This window comes from Plecotus auritus (genome assembly GCF_963455305.1).
Source record: "Plecotus auritus genome assembly, chromosome: 5".
Lineage (NCBI taxonomy): Eukaryota > Metazoa > Chordata > Mammalia > Chiroptera > Vespertilionidae > Plecotus > Plecotus auritus.
This window is the reverse complement of record NC_137776.1, coordinates 39,230,325-39,258,236: the sequence shown is the minus strand read 5'-3', so window position 1 is coordinate 39,258,236 and position 27,912 is coordinate 39,230,325. Positions and strand designations below refer to the sequence as shown.

The 27,912-nt window shown below is 39.1% G+C and overlaps 1 protein-coding gene across 5 annotated transcripts in view; it reads right to left on the bottom strand.

Annotated features, from left to right (window-relative positions):
- NCKAP1 (NCK associated protein 1) overlaps positions 1-27,912 on the bottom strand; it is a 107,889-nt gene that overhangs the window by 64,619 nt on the left and 15,358 nt on the right. For 3 of the 5 annotated variants that reach the window (XM_080668450.1, XM_080668454.1, XM_080668452.1), the window contains 6 exons: positions 9,003-9,095; positions 8,754-8,810; positions 7,598-7,740; positions 7,424-7,514; positions 3,876-4,013; positions 2,814-2,862 (listed from right to left, as the gene is read on the bottom strand). In XM_080668450.1, coding sequence (XP_080524576.1) covers positions 2,814-2,862; positions 3,876-4,013; positions 7,424-7,514; positions 7,598-7,740; positions 8,754-8,810; positions 9,003-9,095 — 571 coding nt within the window. The remainder of the gene's footprint in view (positions 1-2,813; positions 2,863-3,875; positions 4,014-7,423; positions 7,515-7,597; positions 7,741-8,753; positions 8,811-9,002; positions 9,096-27,912) is intronic. The other 2 variants (XM_080668451.1, XM_080668453.1) reach the window with 1 other exon arrangement.

Sequence of the window (27,912 nt, the reverse complement as noted above, 5' to 3'; positions counted from 1 at the left end):
TTCCTATAACATATAAAAATATTTTTCATATAATAGGGCCCCTACACGCAAGCCAATTATTTGATCTGGGATGCAACCAAAGAAACAGAATACATGCACAGAAATTGAAAGAATCCTCCAGAGAAATTTTGTTTATAAACTATTTTTTATTCAACATACTGACTTTTAACTCTTAATTCCTGAGTAAAATAAGATTCACTTGATATCTCACATCTTATTGTATATTTAGATCAAATTGCTGCTGATAAAAGGTTTCTCTGAAAATATCAGTTATATTATGGATTAGCATATATTTTATTCTCTTAAGACAGGGTACATTATGAATTAAAGCATATTAATTTGTTTATGATAGAATAAAAAATAATTTAAAATCGACTGCCCAAGATTATAAGAATAGTTTATTAATTAAACCACATTAAACCCCTTTTCCTACCAAGGTCTGAAAGGATAAAAAAAAATGATTTTATTTTCAAGCCATAAAAATGCTGGAGAACAAGAACGTTAAAGAAAATCTTTGAAGATAGAAAGTAGACAAAACTGGACTATCAAGTTAAGAGATGGGACCCTCTCTGTCTCTCTCCCCTTCCCTCTCTTTCTCTCTCTCTCTTTCTCGCTCTCTCTGTCCCCCTCCTTCCTCTCCTCCCTCCCACACTCTCTCTGAAAAGCAATGGAAAGAATATCCTCAGGTGAAAATTAACAACAACAACAACAAAAAGGCAGGAATTTAGTAATCCAAAACTCCAGAAATAAAGAGAAATCTTTCCCTATGAGTCCTCTGAGTCCAACCAACAGAGCAAGAATAAACCCTGAAAAGAACATCAGGGTAAGTTATTTTATAATTGCACTTCAAATACATGGGTCCTCAATATTCTAAGACTTCAACAACTCTTGGCCCCAGGCTATAAACTAGACCAGTGATCTCAAACTTTAGCTTGTATCAAAATCGCCAGAAAGTCTTGTTAAATCATATTGCTGGGATCCATACAGAGTTTCTGATTCAATAGGTCTAGAGTGGAGATCAAGATTCTGCATATTTAAGAAGGTTCTATTCGATGCTGCTGGTCCAGGGACTACACTTTGAACTAATCAAGAACAAAGCTCTAAAGAAAGTAGACCATCTTCAGTAGAAAAGTCCTTCTGTGGGAACTGGGATCAAAAAGAGAAAAACAGAGTTTGAAGTAACTCTTTACCTTTATATTAACGCTACTCAAGGTTCAAATACATGAAAGCAGCAAAACTCAGAGTAAACCTTTACCTTGGAAACTGTGGTTATCCCCAATCTGTCTGCCTCCTCCTCCATGCCCACATGTCCTCCATTAGAGTAGCCTGCCTTCTGACCCACCTCCCTGCTCACCATACAAAGCCCATTTAAGGTAAAGACTGGGGGAAATAGTGCTGTATAACTCTAGAGGTCACCCATGCCACCTAAGTCTACTAATCACCCCAGTTCTTCAGCCATACATACATAAACATAAAGAAACCAAGGATCACTGCACACTTGAGTAAAATAGATACTTCAAAAGCTGTGTTTCTAAATCAACTAACAGACAAAACATGAAAATCTTAACTATTGTTATAGGAAAAAAACATAAATATCACAAACCCGATCAATATAAAAATTATAATAAAATGGCTAAAAGGCACTAGCTGGTTTGGCTCAGTGGACAGAGCATCAGCCTACAGACTGAATGGTCCCAGGTTCGATTCCAGTCAAGAGCACATGCCTGGGTTGCGGGCTCAATCCCCAATAGGGGGCGTGCAGGAGGCAGCCGATCAATGATTCTCTCTCATCATTGATGTTTCTATCTCTCTCTCCCTCTCCCCTCTTCTCTGAAATCAATAAAAATATATTTTTTAAATGGCTAAGAGCAGGGAGTCTGTGCTAAATTCCACCTCTTTCATATTAATGAGTGCAAAGTGCCAGTGCATAATGAGACTAAGCAGAGAAATTGAGAGTGTTTACAAACATTCATAAAAGTCTGAGTGACTTATGAATAGAAACTTAAGAATCTAATTGTTAGATTAAATCTAATAATTAAAAATACGGGCTTTTATTTTGTCTTTGCTTATTGCTTTATTTCTGATCATTCTAGTAATTCATTTCTATTGTATTTTATAAAAGTATCAATCCAAAAATCATTAAAAAAGAAAAACTGGTCTTTCACTATAGACAAACACTGTAATAAAAAGTAGTTTCTAAGTTTAATAAATCAAGAAACAAGAATTTTAAGAACTAAAAAACACAAACTGCTCAAAATTATTCCCCTCCACTAGTGGACATGGGGGTGATAGAAGGAATTACATTATAGCATTTCTCATTCTGTATTAAATCTGTGTCTCTATATCTACTTCCCCCATATTCTGTGAACTTCATAGGGGCAGAAATCAGTAGGAATTTTATTCCCCCTGCATCTAACAAACTGCCAAATATATGTATCGTTTACTGTTTGTTCTGAAGTGAATACCAAAAACTTTAACTGGATAAATGAAATATTTTAAAAATCATTAAAAAACAAAATAAAAAGCTATGTTGAGAGGCAATATAATGTAGACTCAGCCTTTGAGTTAGCCTGGGTTCTTACTTTGTCACTGTCAGTTACTAGCTGTGTGGATTAAGTTTTAAGTTCCTTATTTTAAGTTCCTTATCTATAAAACATACCATCTACCCTAGCAGGATTAGTATGAGAACTGAATGAGGTAATGCACATAGGCTTAGCAATGTGCTTGCCACAGAAGTAATATGTATTACATGTTATTTTTCTCTAAAACTTAAAAACTGAGGGATAATCACTGAACTATTCAATTTTACTTACAAATAATCCATTTTTCCATTGCATCCAAAGAGAGATATTCACAAGGCATCTTAAAAAGAGAAAATGTAAATTTGTGTTGAAAAGAAATTCTTAAAAACAAAACAACCCATATTGAATCACTCTCCTCTGACTTCTCAGAATTCTCACGACTCAATTCTTGGCTCAAATACCCCAACAAATTTTAAAAGTTGGGTAAAAGTTTTATAACCTATACTTAAAATTGCAGTCCATAAAAGACAGTAAGAGCTGTGCTCCTTACACATTTACATAACTTAACACCTCCTCCTTAAAAAGTAATGTTGCTAAATCATATTCAATCTAATAAATGACAATTTCCAGATTTCCCAAGTCTATTTCAGAGTTTGTGGTATTCTAAAAGATAAAATTTTAGTCAAGTTAAAAAAATATTATGTATGCCGAAACCGGTTTGGCTCAGTGGATACAGCATCAGCCTGCGGACTGAAAGGTCCCAGGTTCGATTCCGGTCAAGGGCACGTACCTTGGTTGCGGGCACATCCCCAGTAGGAGGTGTGCAGGAGGCAGCTGATCGATGTTTCTCTCTCATCGATGTTTCTAGCTCTCTATCCCTCTCCCTTCCTCTCTGTAAAATATCAATAAAATATATATTTTTTAAAATTATGTAAATGAGTGCTGTCTCATCAGTAATTATGTGTGTGCGTTTTCCATATACATAACATCTATATTCATACACACAAAGATTAAAAAGAAATATAACAGCATACAACAATTTTCTCTAGTTGGTAAAATTTGGGAAGTTTTTTGTTTTTGTCTTAATAAGTTTCTGCATCTTCTAAATTTTCCACCATAATAAGACTAAAACAAACTTTTAAACTTTAAAAGAAAATATGCTACTAATTGTATTAACTGGGCAACAGAATCTAGAAATAAAAGTACTAACTAGTACAACTTAATTACTGAGCATTTACAATAAACTTCACTATAGGCTAGTACTAATTAGAATATTACAATAGCACTGCTTAACTCATTTTTTAAAAATCAATTTTACTATTTTCATTCAAAAAGGGAAAAATAGAATCATACGGTATCAGACTGTGCAGGATTAAGCATTGTACTGGGTGCACTGATGAGACTCAATAATTGGGCATTTCTCCACTGGTCGGCTGAAAGATTCCTTCGAGGATACACCATCTGAAGAGAAATTAGTGCATCTGAAAGAGACTAATTAAAATAAAGAAAAAATATTGAGGAATAAAATTTCTTTTTCTTCTCCATTTAAATTCCAGTTACAGCTGCTGTGCATTTCTAATTGTACCATTCCAAAACAACACAGCCTAATTACAACTATGCTTTTTCAAATCTGACGTTGGAACCCGAAACCCTCCTCACCTGAGGATATGGTTATTTATTTCAGAGAGAGGTGGAGAGGAGGTGAGAGAAAGACAGAGAGAGAGAAACACTGATACGAGATTGAACCCAAAACCTTTTGGTATACAGGAGGACACTCCAACCAACTGAGCCACACCGGCCAGGCCAGATTTTGTTTTCTTTATTTCATGAAAGCAACATAAATTCTGCCTTCCTGGGTTAAGAGCTTAGATCATGAAATCATGTTACTTTTTTAAAGGTAAGAATGTTTGGAAATTTTAGGATCTTTATTTTAAAGGGGTAGAGAACCTACTGTCACACTTCTGTGCATGGCTGTACACTGATCATTCTCATTGAGAGGAAAAGACATTGGGGTTATGTGATTGTTGCTAGAGCTCAACATGCTATATAATAAAAGGCTAATATGCAAATCGATGGAACAGCAGAACGACCGGTCGCTATGACATGCACTGACCACCAGGGGGCAGATGCTCAATGCAGGAGCTGTCCCCTGGTGGTCAGTGTGCTCCCTCAGGGGGAGCGCTGCTCAGCCAGAAGCCAGGCTCATGGCTGGCTAGGGCAGCAGCAGTGGTGGGAACCTCTCCCACCTCCACGGCAGCACTAAGGATGTCCAACTGATGGCTTAGGCCCGCTCCCCAGAGTAAACCATCAGATGGACATCCCCTGAGGGCTCCCAGACTGCGAGAGGGTCCAGTCCGGGCTGAGGGACCCCCCCCACTCCGAGTGCACGAATTTCATGCACCGGGCCTCTAGTATCTCATATTTTTCCAAGAATTCCTTATATGTACTCTATCCCAGTGGTCGGCAAACTGCAGCTCATGAGCCGCAGTGTGCCGCTCTGTTGACTAATGAGTTTGCTGACCACTGCTCTATCCTAATAAATTTGTCACGTGATCTATTAACTACAGCTTTATCATTAAATACTAAAGGCCTGGTGCATGAAATTTGTGCGGGGGTGGGGGAGGGAAAGAGGGTGGTGTCCCTCAGCCCAGCCTGCACCCTCTCCAATCTGGGACCCCTCAGGGGATGTCCGACTGCTGGTTTAGGCCCGATTCCTGAACAATCTGGGACTACTGGCTCTTAACCTTTCACCTGCCTGCCTGCCTACCTGATCGCCCCTAACTGCCTCTGCCTGCTGGCCTGATTGCCCCCTAAAAACTCCCCTGCCAGCCTGATTGCCACCTAACCACTCCCCTACTGGCCTGATTGCCCCCACTGCCCTCCTCCCCTGCTGGCCTGACCATGCCCCTAACTGCTTGCTCCCCCACAATGGCCTGATCTCGTTCCTAACCGCCTCTGCCTTGGCCCCTACCACTGTGCTTTGTCCAGAAGAAAGGCAAGACAACCAAAAAATGTCCGGTCGACCCCGTCTAATTAGAATATTACCCTTTTATTAGCATAGATATATCATTTAAAATGTTTAATGTTTCATCTCATCTGCTTCATGCTTGTTTTTAGTTGTCCTTTGCTATTTATCTCTGCTTCCTAGAAATTCTGTAATGACTTTTTAATCTGACTGCACATAAATTGCTAGAGGAGTCTGTTCAGAATACAGAATACAGAGCTCCATCTAAAATTTAGTGAACCAGAATCTCTGGGAATAGAACCCAAGAATCTGTATTACAACTACACTACACATTAAATTAATTAAATTAAAATTAGTTTCTTTTTAATGAATCCTAGCAAATATCTGATACTCTAGGATATCATGAAGCATCAGAAAAATCAAGATTAGAAAAGAACTGGTTTAATCCAAATAGTAAATTCTCCTTAAGTAATTATGAATAGTCCAGTATATATTAATGACTATGGAGAACCTAAAAAAAGATCCAATAGCCTTTAAAAAAATTTCATCACCTAAGTGGGAAAAGAAGCAAATCTGGTGTTAACTATTTGTCAAAAAAAAAAAAAGCATAGATTAATACAAAATACCTTGTTAAAATTCTTTCAGCATCCAAAGAGAACAATGAACCAAGATATTAACACCCGGGGATTTAGTTCTGATTTTGCCACTATTTCTGCCAAATGGCTTATCATGTCATTTCTCCAGCCTTCAATTTCCTTATCTATAATAAAAATGTATGAGCTAACTACAAATTTCCTTAATGTGCTTAGGTACTCTGGTTCTTTGAATTAGCACTACTGCAGAAAAATAATAACAGTAAGACTCCTTAGAACCAAAAGTATTTCATTAAGAACTATTTTTTAATATACTGTAAAAGACAGGCTTTCCAAATTATTTCCACAAAACTCCTGTAATATTTTTTCTGACTAAGAGACTATATTATAATAATATTAGAGGCCCGGTGCATGAAATTCTTGCACGGGTAGGGTCCCTGGGCCTGGGTGGCCATCAGTGCCGATCAGTGCCGATCTGTGGGACAACCAGAGGGGCGATTGAGGGCCCCTGCTGGCACCTGCCTTGGCCAGCCTGGCGCAGCCCACTCACCGGCTGGCCCCATCCCCTGCCGCCGCCTACTCCAGGCCGACCCCGACCCCGCCACCACCACCACCCATCGCCTCCCTCTGTGGGGCGACCGGCGGGGCAATCAGGGGGCCCCTGCTGGCACCCGCCTTGGCTGGCCTGGGGGCCTGTGGGCAGCCTCCTACGTTGAGTGTCTGCTCCCTGGTGGTCAGTGCACGTCATAGCAACTGGTCGTTCCACCAGTCGTTCCACTGTTTGGTCAAGCTTTTATTATATAGGATAGCTAAAATTTATCAAGTACTATATATATAAATACTTTTAATGAAGCAACTAACTTAATCCTCACAATAATCATATGAAGTAGGTACTATTATTACTACATTTTACAGATAAGAAAACTGATGTATAGTGAAGTTGGTTAAGTAACTTGCCCAATATTGCATAGTTAGTAACTGGCAGAGTTGGGATTAGCACTCAGGCAGTCTGGTATGATAGGAGACGTTCTCAAATACTACACTTGACTACCTCTACACCCTGTATTAAGTCTAAAAATATAATGGATCAATATATTCCTGAATTTCTATATACTATTCAAAATGTAACTAATTAGTTGTCTGGTTCACATTTAGATAAAATCATGCATAGCTATTATTTATATCTTATTATAATTTTTCCTGAAAGTTTATCAATTAGATAAAACATGCAGAGCTATTATTCATATCTCATTATAGTTTTTTCCTAAAAGTTCATCACTTTAACTATCCACATTTAGCCTACATCACATGCCAATTAAAGGCTTTTAAAAACCAGCTCTTACCTTACTATGGGGTACAAATTCTTCCATCATCTTCTTTAAAGGGTTTTCATAATCCACAATCATCTGACCAAGGCGTGGATATTCTCGGTCACTTAAAATAGACACATCAAATTTCACTGAGCTGTAAGCCACCAAATTGAGAATTTCACAAAGATTTTTATGATGCAGGTCTACCTTGCTCCATGGGTCATTTCATGAGCATAGTTGTACAATCCAATGATTGCCTTCCTTTCTTCAATTCGAGAGAGCAGTATCATTAGTGTTGTATAGGTTATGATCAAATCTAAGTAGTTCTTTGTTAAATCAAAGTTTACAGTCTGGGGGAAAAAAACATCAAGTTTAACTCCTTCCTATTTTACAAACTTTTAAACACACATACACACACAACGATCTTCATGGCAGCTACTGAAAGCTAGTAATTTTCTATAGTTATTTATTTTACTCCCATTTCTGAAATTCTAATTCATTTCACCAAAGACATGTAAAATTTGGGAGTTACAAACAGAGTTTTGTGTTTGTGACACAATTTTATGGATGAAAAAGAGTTCATTATCGCCCTATTCAAACTAATAACAGTTTAAAAGAATAACCAAAACCAAAATAATATGAAACACTGGAGCCAGTCTCACTAAGCAAGAAAAAGGAGTATTAAGTAAATGAAAAAATTCACCACTAGGTCAATGAAGACATTTTTCACTTTGACTTCCTATATTTATTTATTTATTTATTTTTTTAATAGGAAGTCAACACTTTTTTTTTTTAATATATTTTATTGATTTTTTTACAGAGAGGAAGGGAGAGGGATAGAGAGCTAGAAACATCGATGAGAGAGAAACATTGATCAGCTGCCTCCTGCACACCCCTTACTGGGGATGTGCCCGCAACTAAGGTACGTGCCCTTGACCGGAATCAAACCCGGGACCCTTCAGTCCACAGGCCAACACTCTATCCACTGAGCCAAACCGGTTTCGGCTTGACTTCCTATATTTATAAACCATCTCACTGAGAAAGATTCTATCAAGTATGCCTTTTACAGAGAAAAATATTATCCACTTAACTTCGCTTAATTGGACCTAATAAAATAAAATACTAAAATTAACAACTAGTTTCCAATATGCACAAGACTTATATTCAGTGACAATCAAATAAACAAGGTAAAAAGAGAATGCATCTTAACGCCTTACCTTGAAAAACAGTGCAAAACAATCCAAATTAACAATGCTAAAACTTAATATACACGTCATAAATGTTCTCGAAAGAAAAGCATTCAGTCCCCTTAGTTCTACTAGAAATAGAGAGAACTGGGAATTTTTCTGAAAATAATACTTACTATATCGAAGAAGACCTGGCAAACATCCATAGTATTGAGCAATTCACAAACATGGTCCTGAAAATAAAAGGTTATTTTAATCTTTACTTACATAAATAATATTAACTTCAGAAAACACAAATAAAATGTATTTTAGAATTTAGTTCTAGAAGAATTCTAATTTTATTATCTATAAATGACAAAGCAATTGCAAAGTTAACAAATATCAAATCCTCAGAAATGTTAAATTTTATGTACTAAAATACATACCTTAAATTCCATGACATCTACAAATGTGAAGTAATATAATGCAAGATTTTTCAGAATCTCTGATTTTTCTTTCTGTAGCTGTGCAAGCTGTTGCTGTAAACACAAAATCAAAATGTACTGTTCACTGAGAACAAAAATATTTAATTTTACTACAAACTATCTTCTTTTATAATTGCTATATGAAAACACAAGCTTTTCGAACAGCATTTCTAGATGATTAACGTTTTTTTAAAAAGCCGAAATACTTGAGACAGCAACTGCTAATAGTGATCAGCAACTGACAGTGTGAGGCTATAAAACAAACCAAAGTAGATTAGTACCAAACTGAACTACTATTAAGGAAAGTTGGAAAATATTAGGAAAAAATAATTTTCAAATGAACTTTTTAAAAAAATTAAAAACAACTCATGAGCATGATCACATTACTAGAAGTAGAAGAAAAGAGGGTGAAAAACATTATAACTTACACTACAAAAAACAACGTTAAAATTTGTAACTTACCAAAAAGAACATCCAGGCAAAGCCACGTTACGCATGCAAAATAAAATGTAGATACAAACATAAAATACAGTAAAGGTTCCCTGACCAGATCCACAAAACACAATAATACATTAAACAAAAGCAAAACACCACAACAAAAAAGAAATGAGAAAGAAGCAAAACTAGAGTTAAGACACTGGTAAACATATGAAAGAGGGAAATGTGAATACAAAAGACAATTATTATTTCAATCAATTGTATTATTAAATTTACAAGTCCTAAGTTTTCTTTTTAAAACGACTATTGATATAATTTCTGGGGGGGGGGGGGGGAATCCAGCTATATTTAATGTCCTATATCATGAGACTGCCAGAATTCCAATAAAACACTTAGAACATTGATACTGAGTGTAGTCTACAGAACAGCAACTTCCACATCATTCAGGCACTTGTTAGAAAAGCAGAATTTCTGGCCAACCTCAGACCTACTAAATCAGATTCTGCCTTTTAACAAGAAGTCCAGGTGATATGAATGCACATTAAATGTCGGAGAATCACTAAACATGGGAAAGTGATTCAATATCAAATTTGCTACAAAAGCCCTTACAATGTTGAGGTCCTCTTACAGTTCTTTGTTATACTTACACAGGGGAGTTGGGAAAAGAGGTCTCTCTATATATAATTTCATTAAACCATTATATAAGCAAGAATATTCAAAACAGTGAGCATAACATCAAGAAAAGATTCAAAAAAGTATAAGAATATTTAAAACAACAAGCACAACAGTCTGGTAGACCCAACTATTACAAAATAAAGTACCCTAAATACTGCAGTCCCTAAAGCTATTTAAAGAAGTAATTTAGTCTGGAAAACATGCCTAAATAAAGTATCTCATTTCATCCCCCAAATGTCAAAGGAAGGTATCCTATATAATAAAAGCCTAATATGCTAAGTGTCTGATCATTTGACCAGTCACTATGACGCACACTGACCACCAGGGGGCAGACGCTCCGACCGGTAGATTAGTTTGCTGCTGGGATCTGGCCAATCGGGACTGGACGAGATGGCCGGACATGCCCTGGAGCCTCCCCAACTCTGATAGGCCCCAATCGGGACTGGGTGTGATGGGCCAGACACACCCAGGAGCCAACTTCCTGTGGTCCCTCCCCAGCCTCTAAAGTATTTCTTCTAATTAATTTCCTTTCAATGTGCACAAATCTGTGCGCCGGGCCTCTAGTATATTTATAGGGATAAGTACCTATTTTTAGCTTTACTATGAAATAGTTTACTTTATTTTGAACAATATATCTTTTTCAAAATAATTCTGTTTATATATACATTTTTAATCATTACCATTCACAACATCAAAAATACTTTAAAGTGATTCTATTTCATTAGATTATACTACCTTTACCTTGTTCAACAACAGTAAACATTTATGATTCATGTTGTAGTCCTTTTTCCTCCTTTTCAGAATTTTAAACTTGAGTTTTAAAAATGTAACAGATGAAAGTAGACTCATAATAACAGGGTAAGAAGCAAGAGTATAATTTAGTTGCTACTGAGCTTAATTATTAATAGTGCCTCCTTTCCATTTCAATTCTAGTTTGGACAAAAAATGACACAGTTCCCATATACTTATTATGGGCCTTAATGATCTTTTATACAAACCTTCATTTTACATACTCAGACCTTACTGCCCCAAAAACTTGAAAGAACCTTCCCAAGGTTTTATAACTACTTAATTACAGGGCCAGGATTGGAAATTTCATCTCCTTATTCCTAAAAAAAAAAGTATTCTTCCCACATTCTACAGGCCTAGCACCCGCCTTGTTAATCAAACATCATTACGGTCTAAATTTCTCATTCAACTTTATTTCCCCCGAAACAATATGTAACTGGCCTCTAATAGTGGCTAAATAATTTACTGAATATATGTCTGAATTCAAAATAGTCAAGTTTTTAAGGCCCTACACATTTTGGCCCTAATTTACCTTTCTGATTTAAATTTCTCCTATACCCACTCACATGCTATACACTGTATCCAAAACTATTCACTATTTTTCTGTATGTATCTCATGTTTTCTTTACCATTTCCTCTACTGAGGTATCCTAATTCCACCACTTATACCAGTATATATATATAAATCCCACTACTCCTAAACCACTTAAAATGTTAACCACATTTTCAAGAAAACAACCCTGATTGAACTTCTTCCCTGAATGCAAATAACATCTCCCTCCTCTTAATGTGTATAATTTCTAATAGTATCACTTTCTGCCTTATATTCCAGCTATCTCCAACATGTAAGACAGTGTACCAAATTCGATTTTTTAACCTCCATAACCCCTTCTTACAGCTCTGCAAATAAACATCAATCAGATGAGTGATCATAACAAATTTAGAAGACTTTTACATGTCACTGTCAGATGACATGTCTTGGTGGTGATGCTAGAAAGCCTACCTCCTATTATGCCACTGTAGCTAAATGACTTAACCATTCAGAGCCTAATTCCCTCATCATCATAATGGAAAATGATGTGTAGTTAGCCAAGATAATGTACATGAGGACATCTAACAATGCCTGGCACCCAGAAACAGCTCATTAAATATTAGGTAAATATCAAATAGGGCTCACAAATCACTTAAAAATAAGCAAAATAAAGTTACTTTAATTTTTAATATTTTTATTGATTTCAGAGAGGAAGGGAGGGAGAGATAGAAATACCTATGATGAGAATCATTGATTGGTTGCCTTTTGCAGGTCCCCCAATGAGGATTAAGCCCACAAACCAGGCATGTGCCCTGACTGAAAACCAAACTGTAACCACCTGGTTCATAGATCAAGAAGCTCAACCACTGAGCCATGCCAGTCGGGCAAAAATAAAGTTATTTTAAATAATCCCAATACTACTCATAATATTTCTAACAAGAGCTGATATTAGTTAAGTATGCACTCTTTGCAAGGCATTGTTCCAAATATTCTGGAAGTACCTCACATAATCTTCTCAACATCTCTATGAGACAGTTACAAGTATCTTCCCTATATAATGAAAATAAATTTCATAAAGCTTTGCATGAAAGAACTATAACAACAAAGAAAAGAAGATATCTTCAACTGCTTCAATTGCAAAAAAATAAAAAGCTACATTTTCGTTCTTAAAAGCGAAGGAGAATAAAAACTACAAAAAAGTATTTAACTTTAGGCTTAACATCCAGAACAAGGTTTACTTAATTCATCATCTCATTGTTTTATAGTAAACTACAGGCCCGGTGCATGAAAATTCAGGCATTGGGGGGGGGGGGGGGCGGTCTCTCAGCCTGGCCTGCCCCCTCTCACAGTCCAGGAGCCCTCAGGGGCGGCAGAAGGCGATGCTCCCATCACACCTCTGCTGCTGCCACTGCCGGCAGCACAAACCTCAGCTGGCCCTGGTTACCTGAGCCTCGGGCAGCCCTGGGTGGCTGGGTAGCCACCATCTGAGGCTTGCTTGCACCTTGGGCCAGCCCTGGGCAGCTGGGCAGCTGACATCTGAGGCTTGCCTGCACCTCGTGCCAGCCCTGGGCAGCTGGGGGGCTGAGGGGACTGGGGTACTCTGGAGGCAGGCACGTGGAGCAGCCGGACCCGCCTGGGGGTGGGCCTGGCCATGCCGTGCACCTGCTGCCCCAGTGGGGGTGAGGGTACTGGGCGCTGCCATCTTGTGGCTGTGGGCACTGCCATCTTTTGTGAGAGCATGACGGTCAATTAGCATATTCCCTCTTTATTAGATAGGATTGGTTGAATGGCCAACTGGTCAACTGGACACTTAGCATATTAGGCTTTTATTATCCTATCTAATAAAGAGGGAATATGCTAATTGATTGCCATGCCCTCAAAGATGGCGGCACTCACAGCCACAAGATGGCAGTGCCCAGTCCCCTCCAAACTCCCAGCCGCCCAGGGCCAGCTTGAGGCCCAGGCAAGCCTTGAATAGCGGCTGCCCAGCCGCCCAGGGCCACCCAAGGCTCAGGTAACCAGGGCTGGCCAAGGCTTGCGCTGCCAGCAGTGGCAACAGCAGAGGTGTGTTGAGGCGTTGCCTTCCCCAGTTAGCCGGGTCGCCTCCCACCCCTGAGGGCTCCTGGACTGTGAGAGGGTTAGGCCAGGCTGAGGGATTCCCCGCACCCCCCCCCCCCCCCGCTCCAGTGCATGAATTTTCATGCACCGGGCCTCTAGTATAGGATAAAAAGCAGGAGCCCTGGCCAGTTTGGCTCAGTGATTAGAGCATCGTCCCTCAGACCAAAGGGTCTCGGGTTCGATTCCTGGTCAAGGGCACATACCTCAGTTGTAGGCTCCATCCCCGGCCTCGGTCAGGTTGCGAACACGAGGCGAACAGGAGGCAACCAATCGATGTGTCTCTCACATCAATGTTTCTCTCCTCCACTCTCTCACGGGGAAAAAAAAAAATCAATGGAAACAATATCCTCCAGTGAGGATAAAGAAAAAAGCAGGAAATGGTTTAAGAATGGAGATCAGTAATAAATTGTTTGATGTTACAGAACAGAATATTAGAAAAGCACAATTTTTAGAGAAATTTATTCCATTCACTTTTAAAAGCATATCATGAGCCCTAACTGGTTTGGCTCAGTGGATAGAGCATCAGCCTGCGGACTAAAGGGTCCCAGGTTCAATTCCAGTCAAGGGCATGTACCTTGGTTGCAAGCACATACCCAGTAGGGAGTGTGCAGGAGGCAGCTGATCAATGTTTCTCTCTCACCGATGTTTCTAACTCTCTACCCCTCCCCCTTCCTCTCTGTAAAAAATCAATAAAATATACTAAAAAATAAAAGTGTATCATGAATACATAGATTAAGTATATTAGCAATATATATGTGTACAATGCTTTCCTTAAAATTTCTAAGTACGGATCAATATTATTAACAGTCAAATAAAATGTGTAAAAACTTAAACAGGATAAACATTAGCCATGAAGACTGCAAATTAAGATCATATCGTTACATGAAAAAATCTTCGTAATTAATCTTTGTACAATTAAAAATACATTTTCCACACCAAAATAAGTATCTAAAAGACTGATTGAAATTTAGTGTTTACTAGTTTTCATTGCTGCAAAGATAAAGTACTGGCAAATTACAATGAGGAATTAATGCCTATCAGAGCCAACTAACTGATTTTCAACACAAAAAAGTGTAGCTGTAGCTCTTTATTCATCCATTTTAATTACTTTCTTTCATTATCCAAACTGCTTATGCATAATAAATTACTTTCCTGATCTAAATTATTCTAGTTGTTTGCTCCTTTTAAAAAACATTCAAGTACAGAGCTTGGTTTCAGGGAAATGTTTTTGTTTTCTTAGTATGATATTCTAAACCAGACGTTTTAAAATAAGAGACCTCCTTTAAGAACTGTCCACCCTAGCCATCAACTCTCATCTGGACTACTACAGCAGCCTCCTAACTGGTCTCTGTACTTCTGTTCTTGCCTCTTCAGTCTTCTCCACATGGCAGCAGGACAGTGGGCATTTTAAAGCAATATACTACCCTCAAAAAATGATTCCAGTGACAGTTATGTAAGATGTTAACACTGGGTAAAGATGATATGGCAACTCTTTACTATTTTTGCAAATTTTCTTGGTCAAATACTATTTCAAAATAAGAGTATTGTGGGTTGCTGTTTTCTTTTAACTCCAATGGTTTGCCATCATACTCATAATAAAACACAAAGTCCTTACTAGAAAAAAATCTAAAGAGGACCCCTGCCTTTCTCTAAGACCTAATCTCCTTTCATGATCCTACAGCCTCACTCCATACTGGTCTTCCTTCAGTTTTCATCAAATTCACCAAGCTTAGACCCACCCCAGAGCTTTTGCACTTGCTCTTTCTCACGTCTGGGATGCTCTTCTCTACTTCACATAGCGTGCTCCTTCACTTCACTTCTCTTCAGAGAAGCCATTGTTAAGCACTCTTATCTAGGAGTACTCTTATCTAAAATAATTTCTACAGTCATTACTCTCTAACTCCTTATCCTGCTTTCTATGTCTTCCTTCCACTTCTCTCTAAATAAAAATATTTACTCATTTTAGCCTTTTGTTGTCCAACATTCCAACTTGAATTTAAATTCCATGGGGGCAAGGTGATTTCTATTACTTCCTGCTATATTTCCAGCATCAGTGATGCACTATAAATGAATAAAACCATAAATGATCAATTTCTCAACATAAAACTCAGGAGTCAATTTCTTATCTACACTGCTGATTATAAATGAATGCATTAAAGGTATCAAATGTCTCAAATGAATTTATGTATCCTAACACAAAGTAGTAATTTAATTCCTTAAAGAAATCCCCGAAGTTGGGCAAAGTATTTTATTTTGTTCTTCCAGGATAGAAAAACATGAAAGAAAGAAATGAAAAACATCTACAAAGAATGACATATTCATCTATATATATAAAAGTCTAAGCGACTGTTACAACCAAACAACCAGTTGACCAGTTGCTATGACATGCGCTGACCACCAGAGGGCAGATGCTCAATGCAGGAGCTGCCTCCTGGTGGTCAGTGCGCTCCCACAAGGGGAGCACTGCTCAGCCAGAAGCTGGGCTCACAGCTGGCAAGTGCAGCTGCGGCGGCGGGAGCCTCTCCCAACTCCGCAGCAGCGCTAATGAGCAGTGGCGGCAGGCATGGCACCTAGCCCCAGCTCAGGCTCCTCCTTGGCTGCCTGCCACTTTGTGCACTACTACATCCCCCAAGGGGTTCCGGATTGCAAGAGGGCGCAGGCCAGGCTGAGGGACCCTTCCCCCCACACCCGTGCATGAATCCATGCACTGGGCCTCTAATATCAAATATAAGCAAATCTCCAAGGATTAGCTAAAAATCCAAATTAACACCAAGATTAGTCCTTTTAAAAAAAAAAGTCCTCTCCTTTTATAGGACTCTCCTTTTATCATATACAAATGATTCTACTGGCAGTCAATATTTCAGAAATGTATTTTTCTGAGCAAAGGATAATACAGTTTAGGAAAAGTTGTCCTAACACTAGTCTGCAAATAAGCATTGCTGATTGTTTAAGATTTCTTACTAAATTTAATCCTCATAATTAATTTTCAAGGTACATTTTTTATTGTGGCAAAATATACATTAACATAAAGCCTACCATTTTAACAATTTTTAAGTGTGTAGTTCACACTTAAAAATGCATTTGAATTGTTGTGCAATCATCACACCCATAGTAAACTCAATAAGCTTGAGCACAGTGAGAACCAAAAACCTTATTTCTAAATAAATTTTTTTTTCTAAATGCCATTTCTGGTTGTAAAAATAACTTTAAAAAATAACTTGTTTTTACAGCTTTACATATGTCTAGTTTGCATACCATAAAATTCATCCATCATAAATGAACAATTAAATAATTTTTGTAATTTTATACAACCACCAACCCTATCCAGTTTTAGAACATTTCCATTATCCCAAAAAGTTCCTGTGTATAATTAATCCTGCCCTTAACCCCAGCCCTAAGCAACTACTACTGATCTGCTTTCAGTCTCTCAGTAAGTTTGCTTTTTCTAAACATGTCCTATATAATAAAAGGCTAATATGCAAATCAACCGAATGGCAGGATGACTGGTCGCTATGATGCACACTGACCACACTCAATGCAGGAGCTGCCCCTGGTGGTCAGCCAGAAGCCCTGAGCTGGGCTCACGGCTGGCAAGCGCAGCAGCAGTGGCGGGAGCCTCTCCCACCTCCACAGCAGCACTAAGCATGTCCGACTAACGGTTTAGGCCCACTCCCCATCAGTCGGACATCCCCCAAGGGCTCCCGGACTGCGAGAGGGAGCAGGCCGGGGTCAGAGACCTCCCTCAAGTGCTCGAATTTCATGCACTGGGCCTCTAGTGTCCTATAAAATGAAATAATATGCCCCAGCAGGTGTGGCTCAGTTGGTTGGGTGTAGTCCCATGTACCGAAAGGTTGCCGGTTTGATTCCCGGGCAGGGCACATGCCCAAGTTGCAGACTCCATCCCTGTTAGAGAGCATACAGAAGGCAGCCAATTGATGTTTCTCTCTCAAATCGATGTTCCTCTCTTTCTCCCTTCTTTTCTAAAAAAATCTGTTAAAAACATTTTTAAATAAATAAAATAATATGGAATCATATAATGTATAGTTTTTCAACCTGGCTTCCTTCAATTAGCCTAATGTTTTTGGAGTTCATCAATGTTGTAACATGTATCAGTAGTTTGTTCCTGTGAACTGTTAAATAGCATTTTGTTACATGCATATATCATATTTTATTTATTCATCAGTTGATGGGCATTTGAATTGCTTCCAGTTTTAAACTATCATACATAATGAATGCTGCTATAAACTTGCCTTCATGTGGACATGTACTTTCATTTTTCTTGGGAAAATTTCTAGTTCTTAGGTGTGATTCAAAGATGCAAGTGATATAAAAGGTAACCTCTAGATAAGTGAAAAGTTACTGTAACATATCATTCAGTTAGCCAACAAATATCCCAACCTATTATGTTGTTATACATTGTGGAAGAAGCTAGGGGTAAAACTATGAATAAAACTCTGCCTCTGCCCCTAAATAAGCATATAATCTAGTGATGATTGTATATGTAGATATACAGATAACTCTTTTTTCTATATTAATAAAAGGCCTGTGGTTGTGACGTCGTAACCCCATCACAACCAAATGAGCAGCAGCTCTCACGGCGGGCGGGGCAGGGCGCGAGCTACTAGCTACAAGCGGTGGAGTGCGGGGCAGCAAGCTACCAGCGGCGATGGGCGGGGTGGCCAGCTGAGGCAAGCAGAAGCGAGCTACTCACACAGGATTTTGTGCACACTGGGCCTCTAGTTTTGTAATAAATAACCAGTTTTAGAAGCTGATAACACAACTAACTTCTAGGTGCAAGGTTCAAAGATGGTGAAAAACTACAATGATTAATTTCCACATGCCTGTCAAGACAAAGACCCTCATCAACTGGTAATAACAAAAAACAGGTTAAAAACAAAACAAAAAAATACACAATAGTATGAGAAAGACTACAAAAACAAAGATCAGAGCTTCTAAGAGTGGTAAGGATGGTGAATAAGACAGGAAGTTTAAGTAGGGCCTAGAACCGAGAGAGCACCCAATGATTATTTTTGTTATATGATTACATGTTGACAGAATGGTGGCTCAATGTTAAGTTTCTCCACTGGCAGGCCTGTAAACAGGAATAAAGTTTATACTAAACTACCTTGGCTTCTTACTGGCCTTTTTAAACATTTTTTGGGGGGGGGAAATCTGAAGACAAGGTGAAGTGGCATCAATTGAAAATAATTTCCACTCAATAGTTCTAATACCCTCTTAATACCCTACTTTCATCAATTCTTTGAGCTCAGAAGGACCTTGTATCCATTCACCCTATCATCTTTTTACTGTCACTCACCCTCTCATGTCTTTTTTCCTTTTTTTATCCATTTTAAGATTAAATGGCCCATCTTTCTATTACTCTCTTTGTCCCTCTCTACCTCTATAATTGTCTGATAAAACCCACCACAGGAGAAAGCATACACCTATGCTGATTCAAACTCAACCTGAATTCATGCTCATTAACCATAACTGAGTAGCAACATCACTCCATTTTCACTGTCAATATACTTTCCCACTCTCCTCAATGACTATTCTACTACTCCTCTCTCTTAAAATACTCAATAATTCTTCTTCAACTTGATTTTCAGTTTAATGCTAGCCTGAACTCTAGACATATTCAGATGCTCCCTGACTTACAATGCTAAATTTAATGCTAGCCTGAACTCTAGACATATACAGATGCTCCGGACAAACCCTAAGTTGAAAATATCTTAAGTCAAAAATGCCTTTAATATACCTAAGCTACTGAACATCATAAATTTAGTCCAGCCTACCTTACCCATACTCAAACACTTAACATTAGCTTACAATTGGGCAATATCTATCTGTGTCTCTTGTTTCCTCCTCTTCTTCTCACCAGAAACAAGAGACACAGAGAGATATTTTGCAGATATGACCAGGTGAGAAAACACAATACACACTATCTAAAAAATGGTGGCAACACAGTACACTATAGAGTATCGTTGTTTACCCTGTGATTGCCTTGCTAACAGGGAGCTACAGCTCGCTGCCAGTGTCCAGCATCACAAGAGTGTCTAATCACATATTACTAGCCCAGGAAAAGAGCAATATTTAAAATTACAAGTACAGTTGCTACTAAATGCATACTGCTTTCACACCACTGTAAAGCAGAAAAATCATAAGCCAAACCATAGTAAGTGGGGGACAATCTGTATACAATTGACTGCTCAACAGCTCCACTCACATTTCTAGTAGGCCTCTCAAACTTAACATAATATTAAGCTATTGTACCCTCAATCCCAAACCTTTTCTTCTTGCTTCCTTACCCCAGTAAATCTTTATATTTGTCCAAATCAAAATCCTTGGGGTCTTATTTCTTCCCCAATTCACCTCACTCCCCTTTATCTTCAAATATCTGCCCTAATGCCTCCTCCTTAGTAAGGCCTTTCCTGGGCATCATTCCTTTTTGTTGTTGTTGTTATTGTTGATAATCCTTACCTAATGATATTTTTCCATCGACTTTTAGAGTGGAAGAAAAAGACAGAGGGAAACATCAATGTGAGAGGAACACATGGATTGGTTGCCTCCTGTACAAGCCCTTACCAGGACTCATGCCGGGGAGAAGCCTGCAACCAAGGTATGTGCCCTTGACCGGAATCGAACCTGGGAACCTTTGGTCTGCAGGCCAACGCCCTAACCTCTGAGCCAAACTGGCTAGGGCTTCCCTAGTCATCATCATAAATTAGCACCTCCCCACTATCACATTTGTTCATTTACTAAGTTTTATTCTTCTTCTTAAGCCCTTGCCGCTGTGGCTCAGTTGGCTGAGGGTCCTCCTGTGCACCAAAAGGTTGCTGGTTTGATTTCCAGTCAGGTCACATGCATGGATTTTGGGCTTGATCCCTGGAAGGGAGCAAGCAGGAGGTAGCCAATCATTTCGCTCTCACATGGATGTTTCTTTCTCCCTTTCCTTTCCTCTCTCAAAAAAAAATATAAATAAATAAATAAATAAATAAATAACCTCATCCCTATCTGGTATGTTGTAGTCTTTTTTTATGGTCTATCTGTCCAGCAGAATGTAAGCTCTAAGAGTAATGATTTGTTTATTCACTGATGGATTCCCACTCCCAGAACAGGACCTGGATCATAGAAGGCTCTCAATAAATGTTTTAAATAAATAGTTAAATAAGTGAAGGGGACTATGGAAACACACATGCAGCACTTAACCTAATTAGAAAGGGTCAGAGAAGGCTTCTCTGAAATAGTGCTAAGGATAGACCTGAAAGACGAGAAGTTAACTTAGTGAAAGAATGTTCCAGATAGTAGGCAATGAGGACTGACACAGTATATTATCAGCAGCCCACCGCTGCTGTAGCTCTCCACTGCACGTAGCTCTCTGCAGGTAGGATCGGGCCTAAACAGGCAGTCGGACATCCCTCTCACAATCCAGGACTGCTGGCTCCCAAACTGCTTGCCTGCTTGCCTTCCTGATTGCCCCTAACCGCTTCTGCCTGCCAGCCTGATCACCCCCTAACCACTCCCCTGACAGCCTGATTGATGCCTAACTGCTCCCCTGCCAGCCTGTTTGCCCCTAACTGCCCTCCCCTGCAGGCCTGTTTGCCCCTAACTGCCCTCCCCTGCAGGCCTGGTCTGCCCCAACTGCTCTCCCCTGCAGGCCTGGGTCCCCCCCAATTGCCCTTCCCTGCAGGCCCAGTTTGCCCCCAAGTTCCCTCCTCTGCCGGCCTGGTCACCCCTAACTGCCCTCCTCTGCAGGCTTTATCGCCCCCAACTGCCCTCCCTTGAAGGCCTGGTCCCTCCCAACTGCCCTCCCCTACTGGCCATCTTGTGTCCACATGGGGGCAGCCATCTTTGACCAAATGGGGGCAGCCATCTTGTGTGTTGGAGTGATGGTCAATCTGCATATTACTCTTTTATTAGATAGGATAGAGGCCTGGTGCACAGGTGGGGACCAGCTGGTTTGCCCTGAAGGGGGTCCCGGATCAGGGTGGGAGTTCCCTTGGGGCATGGGGCGGCCTGGGCGAGGGGCCTGTGGTGGTTTGCAGGCCGGCCACGCCCCCCAGCGACCCAAGCAGAGGCCCTGGTATCTGGGATTTATTTATCTTCTATAATTGAAACTTTGTAGCCTTGAGCGGAAAACAAGGCAGACCAGGGTGTGCGGAAAGCTTGGCTTCCTCCATTGCCGGGGAAACCCAAGCCTCCTGCTCGCTCCATGGCCATCTTGATTTGATTAATTTGCATACCTGCTCCTGATTGGCTGGTGGGCGTGGCTTGTTGGTGTAGCGGAGTGGTTAATTTGCATAATACTCTTTTATTAGATAGGATGATATTGTCCAAAGAATACTGGTGTACATACTTAAAACATTTTTAGCCAAAATGAGTGCAAGGAAGAATAAAGGAACCTAAGTGTCTTGAAACTTTATTCTTTACTTTGTTGTAGTTTATTTTCCTGTCTTTTATTTTGGATCTTGGTAAGTAACTTCTGATCTAACAACAGGTAAAATCATACCTCCCATGAAAAATAAGTTACCATGCTAAAAGTACTCAAAGAGTACCCAAAGTGATTAAAAGCCCCTTCAAAGAAATGACCAAACAAACAAACAAAACAAAAAAAAGGGCAAAGTTAAAGAATAACAAGTGATTAGTTATTGGTAACATCCTTTGTTACTGTAAAAGGCATCATAATCATCATTGCAACCAAAGGAATTAACAACTGTTTGAAATGTAGCTAAAAAACTATCAGTAAAGGCAAGCTGTAACTTCAGCAAATTTAAAGAAAATGCAAAGATGAAAATGCAAATGCCAGGAATGTATCTCCTTCGGGGCTATGCTATGACACCCTAGTAAAATGCTCACTGGCAGACTCATTTACAAAAAAAAAACAGAAAGCTTCCTTAAGCTGAAATGGTTATGATAGTAGTTTAATATAATTAGAATATATAGTACACAAGACTCACAAAACTATGTGATTTTAAAACAGATGTGTTTTGGGATCCTAAGAACCAAAGAACAAGAAAGCTGAAAAATACATTTATACATAAATTCTATACATAATTTCAGTGGATTTCCAAACTCCATGAAAACTCAGTGTGAAAGCTCTAGTGAAAAGCATTACATTCAGGACAATAAAGAGAACTATGTCCCAGGATGAAAGCTATGCAGCAGGCTTATGCAAACTGTCCAGAGGAGAGTTAGAAGACAGAGGGTTAAAGGAGAGTGGACTCCAGGAAAAAAGGAAATCTTATACAGAAGTGGTATGATTAGGATAGATAAATTTAAGAATTCTGCCCAGCCGATGTGGCTCAGTGGTTGAGCATCAACCTATGAACCAAGAGGTCACAATTCGGTTCCCTGTCAGGGCATATGCGTGGGTTGCAGGCTTAATCCCCAGTAGGGGGCATGCAGGAGGCAGCCAATCAATGATTCTCTCTCATCATTGATGTTTCTATCTCCCTCTCCTTTCCTCTCTGAAATCAATAAAAATTTGAAAAATAAAATAAAGTCAGCATATAATTCAATCTCAGAACATTTATGATTACAAAACCAAAAGAAATCAGTAACAATCTTGACAACATACTAGTAAAAATATAAATTGTTTCTTGAGACTGGTATTATCACCATTTTAGAGATAAGAGCAGAGTACTTGAGATGTTAAATGACTTGCCCAAAATCATTCAGCTAAGTGGAAAGACCAGAACTCAAATTCTGTTTTATTGATTCCAAAGTCTATCCTCTTACAATATACAACCATCAGAACAGAAGCCACCACAAGACAAAGAATGCCCTCTTAAAGATTAACTCAGAGCAGATTAGTTTCCTTACCCTTTCCTTCCACTCCTAACCAAACCACAGTGCATGTGTAAAGGGCCTCTCTATAACCATCCCCAATATCACCATCCCACCCCCAAAATACATGTTTAAGAAGCTGGGACTTTCATTCTTTTTCCAGGTTACTTTTACTAAAGCATTAATGAGATGTATTTGTTTAGTTCTACTACAAAGTACAGTTATTTTTTAACTGATAACAAAAAGTTTTTAAAAGGTGTTAATCAGTTTGGGCCCTGACATAGATCTAAGACAAAGTTTGAGTGAATGAAAAGTTAGCTAAGTTAAAGCCTATCAAGATGGTTCATTCACTCATCAAACATGTATTTAGTACCTCTTACATGCCAAGCACTAGAGAGAAAATATGGTGTTTAAAAACAGACTCTAACACTGTGTCTCTGAACTAACTTTAGAATGCCAATCATGATAGTTTTAGAGTCACTTTATTTTGTATATCCCTGAGTGACCTTGTAAGCTTAAATAAAAATATAACTTGCCCGGCCGGTGTGGCTCAGTGGTTGAGCTTCAACCTATGAACCAGAAGACCATGGTCAGGGCACATGCCTGGGTTGCAGGCTTGATCTCCAGTAGGGAGCATGCAGGAGGCAACTGATCAATGATTCTCTTATCACTGATGTTTCTCTCTCTCTCCCTCTGTCTTCCTCTCATAAATCAATAAAAGTATATTTAAGCCCAGCCAGCATGGCTCAATGGTTGAGCGTCAACCTATGAAGCAGGATTCCTGGTCAGGGCACACGCTCGGGTTGCAGGACATGCAGGAGGCAGCCAATCAATGATTCTCTCTCACCATCAATGTTTCTATATCTCTCTCCTCTCATTTCCTCTCTGAAATCAATAAAAATATTTTAAAGTATATTTAAATATATATATATATAACTTATTATAGTATCTTATAATACTGTGTTCCTTGAGAGAAGAGGTAAATAATAACTATAACATAAAATATTCCTATAAGTTTGAAAACTTATTTTTCAATTTATTTTAATAATGGCCTATACCACAGTCTAGAACAGCCGTGGGCAAACTACGGCCCGCGGGCCGGATCCGGCCCGTTCGGCTGTTCTATCCGGCCCGCGGAGCCGAAAGAGCGGAGGGTTCTCTTGCTCTCCCCTCCGCTCCTTTACTTTGAATTTATATTAGTTCACACAAACACTCCATCCATGCTTTTGTTCCGGCCCTCCGGTCCAGTTTAAGAACCCATTGTGGCCCTCGAGTCAAAAAGTTTGCCCACCCCTGGTCTAGAACCCTTAAATTACTCTTGTGGCACCCTTCTCACTAACATCTTCATTCTTAGGGAGTTCAGGCCTGATTCAACATACATCGACAGTAATTTATATCATTTTCCCATTATTTTGGGAATAATATGAAAAATGTTATACTAAAATATACAACAAATAAGGAAGTTCCATAATGACGCTTTTGTGCCAGATATTTTTACTGTTTCAAAACCACAAACGAGCTTTTGGATATAAATACAACATAGGGAGATGGAGGGGGAAATTAAGTTTTAAAATTTTAGAACAAAAATTTCATTAAAAAGTTGTAACATACATCTGAATATTTGCTTAAAATTTCTTGGGCAAAACAATCTTTACCTGTTAATAAAAAAAGGAGTTTCTACTATTTTCTCTATCCAGGGGAATCCATAACAGATTCCCCTCTATATGCTCACAAGAAAACTATGGGAGCCAAAACCGGTTTGGCTCCGTGGATAGAGCGTCCGCCTGCGGACTGAAAGGTCCCAGGTTCGATTCCGGTCAAGGGCATGTACCTTGGTTGCGGGCACATCCCCAGTGGGGAGTGTGCAGGAGGCAGCTGATCGATGTTTCTCTCTCATCGATGTTTCTAACTCTCTATCCCTCTCCCTTCCTCTCTGTGAAATATCAATAAAATATATTTTTTAAAAAAAAAAGAAAGAAAACTATGGGAGCCCTGGCCAGTGTGGCTCAGTTGGTTGGCGTGTTGTCCAGCACTCTGAAAGGTCACAGGTTTGATTCCCCATCAGGGCACATACCTAGGTTTTGGGTTTGATCCTCTGTTGGGGTATGTGCAAGAGGCAATCGATCAATGTTTCTCTCGCACATTGATCTCCCACCCCTCTCTCCCCTTTCCTCCCTCCCTACCTCCTTCCCTCTCCCTTTCTCTCTCTCTAGAATCAATAAAAACATATCCTCTTGTGAGGATTTAAAAAAAAGAAAGCTATGGGAAACAAATTATAAATCCATTTGACGGTTCCACTTTCAAAATAATGGAAGATATCATATTATAGACAAATTAGACAATCTCTCAGCTGAGAAATGATTTCCTTAATCTGAAATTAAATGAGAAAATCTAATAACTATTAAAATACATAGCCTGTCAAATACTAGACACTCCACAAGTGGCTGCTATACTTATAAAACTGGTATGTCTTTATTTGACTTTTACTTATTTCATCTGCTTTGAAGCTTAAGAAGCATTTAGTTCAACACTATGTCCCAGAAAACAAAACAATTCCTTGGCCCAGACATTCCCTAAATCCAGAATTGGGTATAAAAATTTAAAACTGGTCACAAAGGGGCCTGAGCAAGACAGTAAAAGTGACTGAACAGAATCCAACATCATCACTGTTGAAAGCCATGTTAAGGACCAATACTGCTATCTGTCCAAAATGCCCTCCTTTGTTGTATACCAGATATCTATGTGCTCACAACTTCTAATGGGATTGAAAAGTATAGGGGTGGGAACAGTTACCAAAGAAATAATCAAGAATTAACAATTCCTGGCTGCAAAATAAGGATCTATTTTATAAACTTCAGGAAAAAAATTCTGCTGGATTTTTCACTGACAAAATCTCTCTCTTCTCATGAAGAATGCCTTTTCTGAAATTGGGGACAAGTAGTGCTGGTATGGCATGAATCAAAACAGAAATAGTGCTAACCAGTCATTCTCCCTGACCCCTGAAATAAAATAAGTATACTTTGTGATGACTCAAAACCAGGAATAAGAAGAAAAAAGCCTACGGTGGTATTAATACCATTTCTTCCGCACAGTAGCCAGAAATCTTCAAGTTCCTAACAATCTCTGATGCTACTATTATTCCCAGTCCTTAAACCTCCATGAACTATGTCTATGAGTTTAAAAAAAAATAAAACTGAATTCCTCATTTCTTACTTCCTAACCCAAGCTGGCTAGGAACTTCTCACAAGAATTTTGTCAGGCCCAGATCAAAACTGAGATCACAAAACTTCACAAATACCAATTATATAAGGGTTAAGCAGATAAAAAACACAACAGAATAGCATTCACTACACAGAATAGCTGTAAAGGCCATATGACAAAACAGAGTTTGCAAACAAAACAATCAGAGTAAATTCTATAAATGGTCATAACATTCAACAACTTTGAACAATTGATTTTATAGGTTAGATACAGAATCACCGCATGACCCAGCAATTCCACCCTAGGTATATAAATGGTTGGGCAAAAGTAGATTTACAGTTGTATGGAAAATAATACAATAACTAATACATAATAATCCTATATAATAGAAGCCTAATATTCAAATTGACCGAATGGCAGAACAACCAGTGGCTATGACGCACACTGACCACCAGGGGGCAGACACTCAATGCAGGACCTGCCCCCCACCCGCAGGCCCCAGGCCAGCCAAGGCAGGTGCCAGCGGGGGCTCCCTGATCACCCCACCTGTCACCCCACAGATCAGCCCTGATCACCAGCCAGACCTAGGGATCCTACCCATGCACGAATTTCATGCAACGGGCCTCTAGTACAAGAATAAATTGTTTCATGTACTCACAATTGTAAACCTAGTTTTGCCCACCTGTATATCCAAAGGAAATGAAAACATGTTCACACAACTTTTACACAAATCTTCATAGCAGTTTTATTCATAATAGTCAAAAAAGCAGAAACATCAACTGATGAATGGATATATAAAATGTGGTACATCTATATAATGGAATATTTTTTGGCAATAAGAAGAAATGAAGTATACTGATACATGATACAACTTGGATAAACCTTGAAAACCTTATGCTAAGTGAAAGAAGCCAGTCAAAAAAGACCACATAGCACATGATTCTATTTATTTGAAAGTTCCAAAATAGACATTCAGACATAAAATACATTAGTGTTTGCCTAAGGACTGGGGGTTGGCAGGACTGGCTGCTAATGGGTCCAAGGTTTCTTTTTGGGATGATGAAAATGTTCTAAAATTGATTGTGGTGATAGATGCACAACTCTGTGGATACACTAAAAACCATTGAATTGTATACTTTAAATGGGTGAACTGTATGATACACAAATATCTCACTAAAGCTGTTTATTTAAAAATCAATTTGTGCTCCAAGTTGAGAAGTAAAAACTATTGAAAAAAAAACAACACAGCATTATTGCCGAAACCGGTTTGGCTCAGTGGATAGAGCGTCAGCCTGTGGACTGAAGGGTCCCAGGTTCGATTCCGGTCAGGGG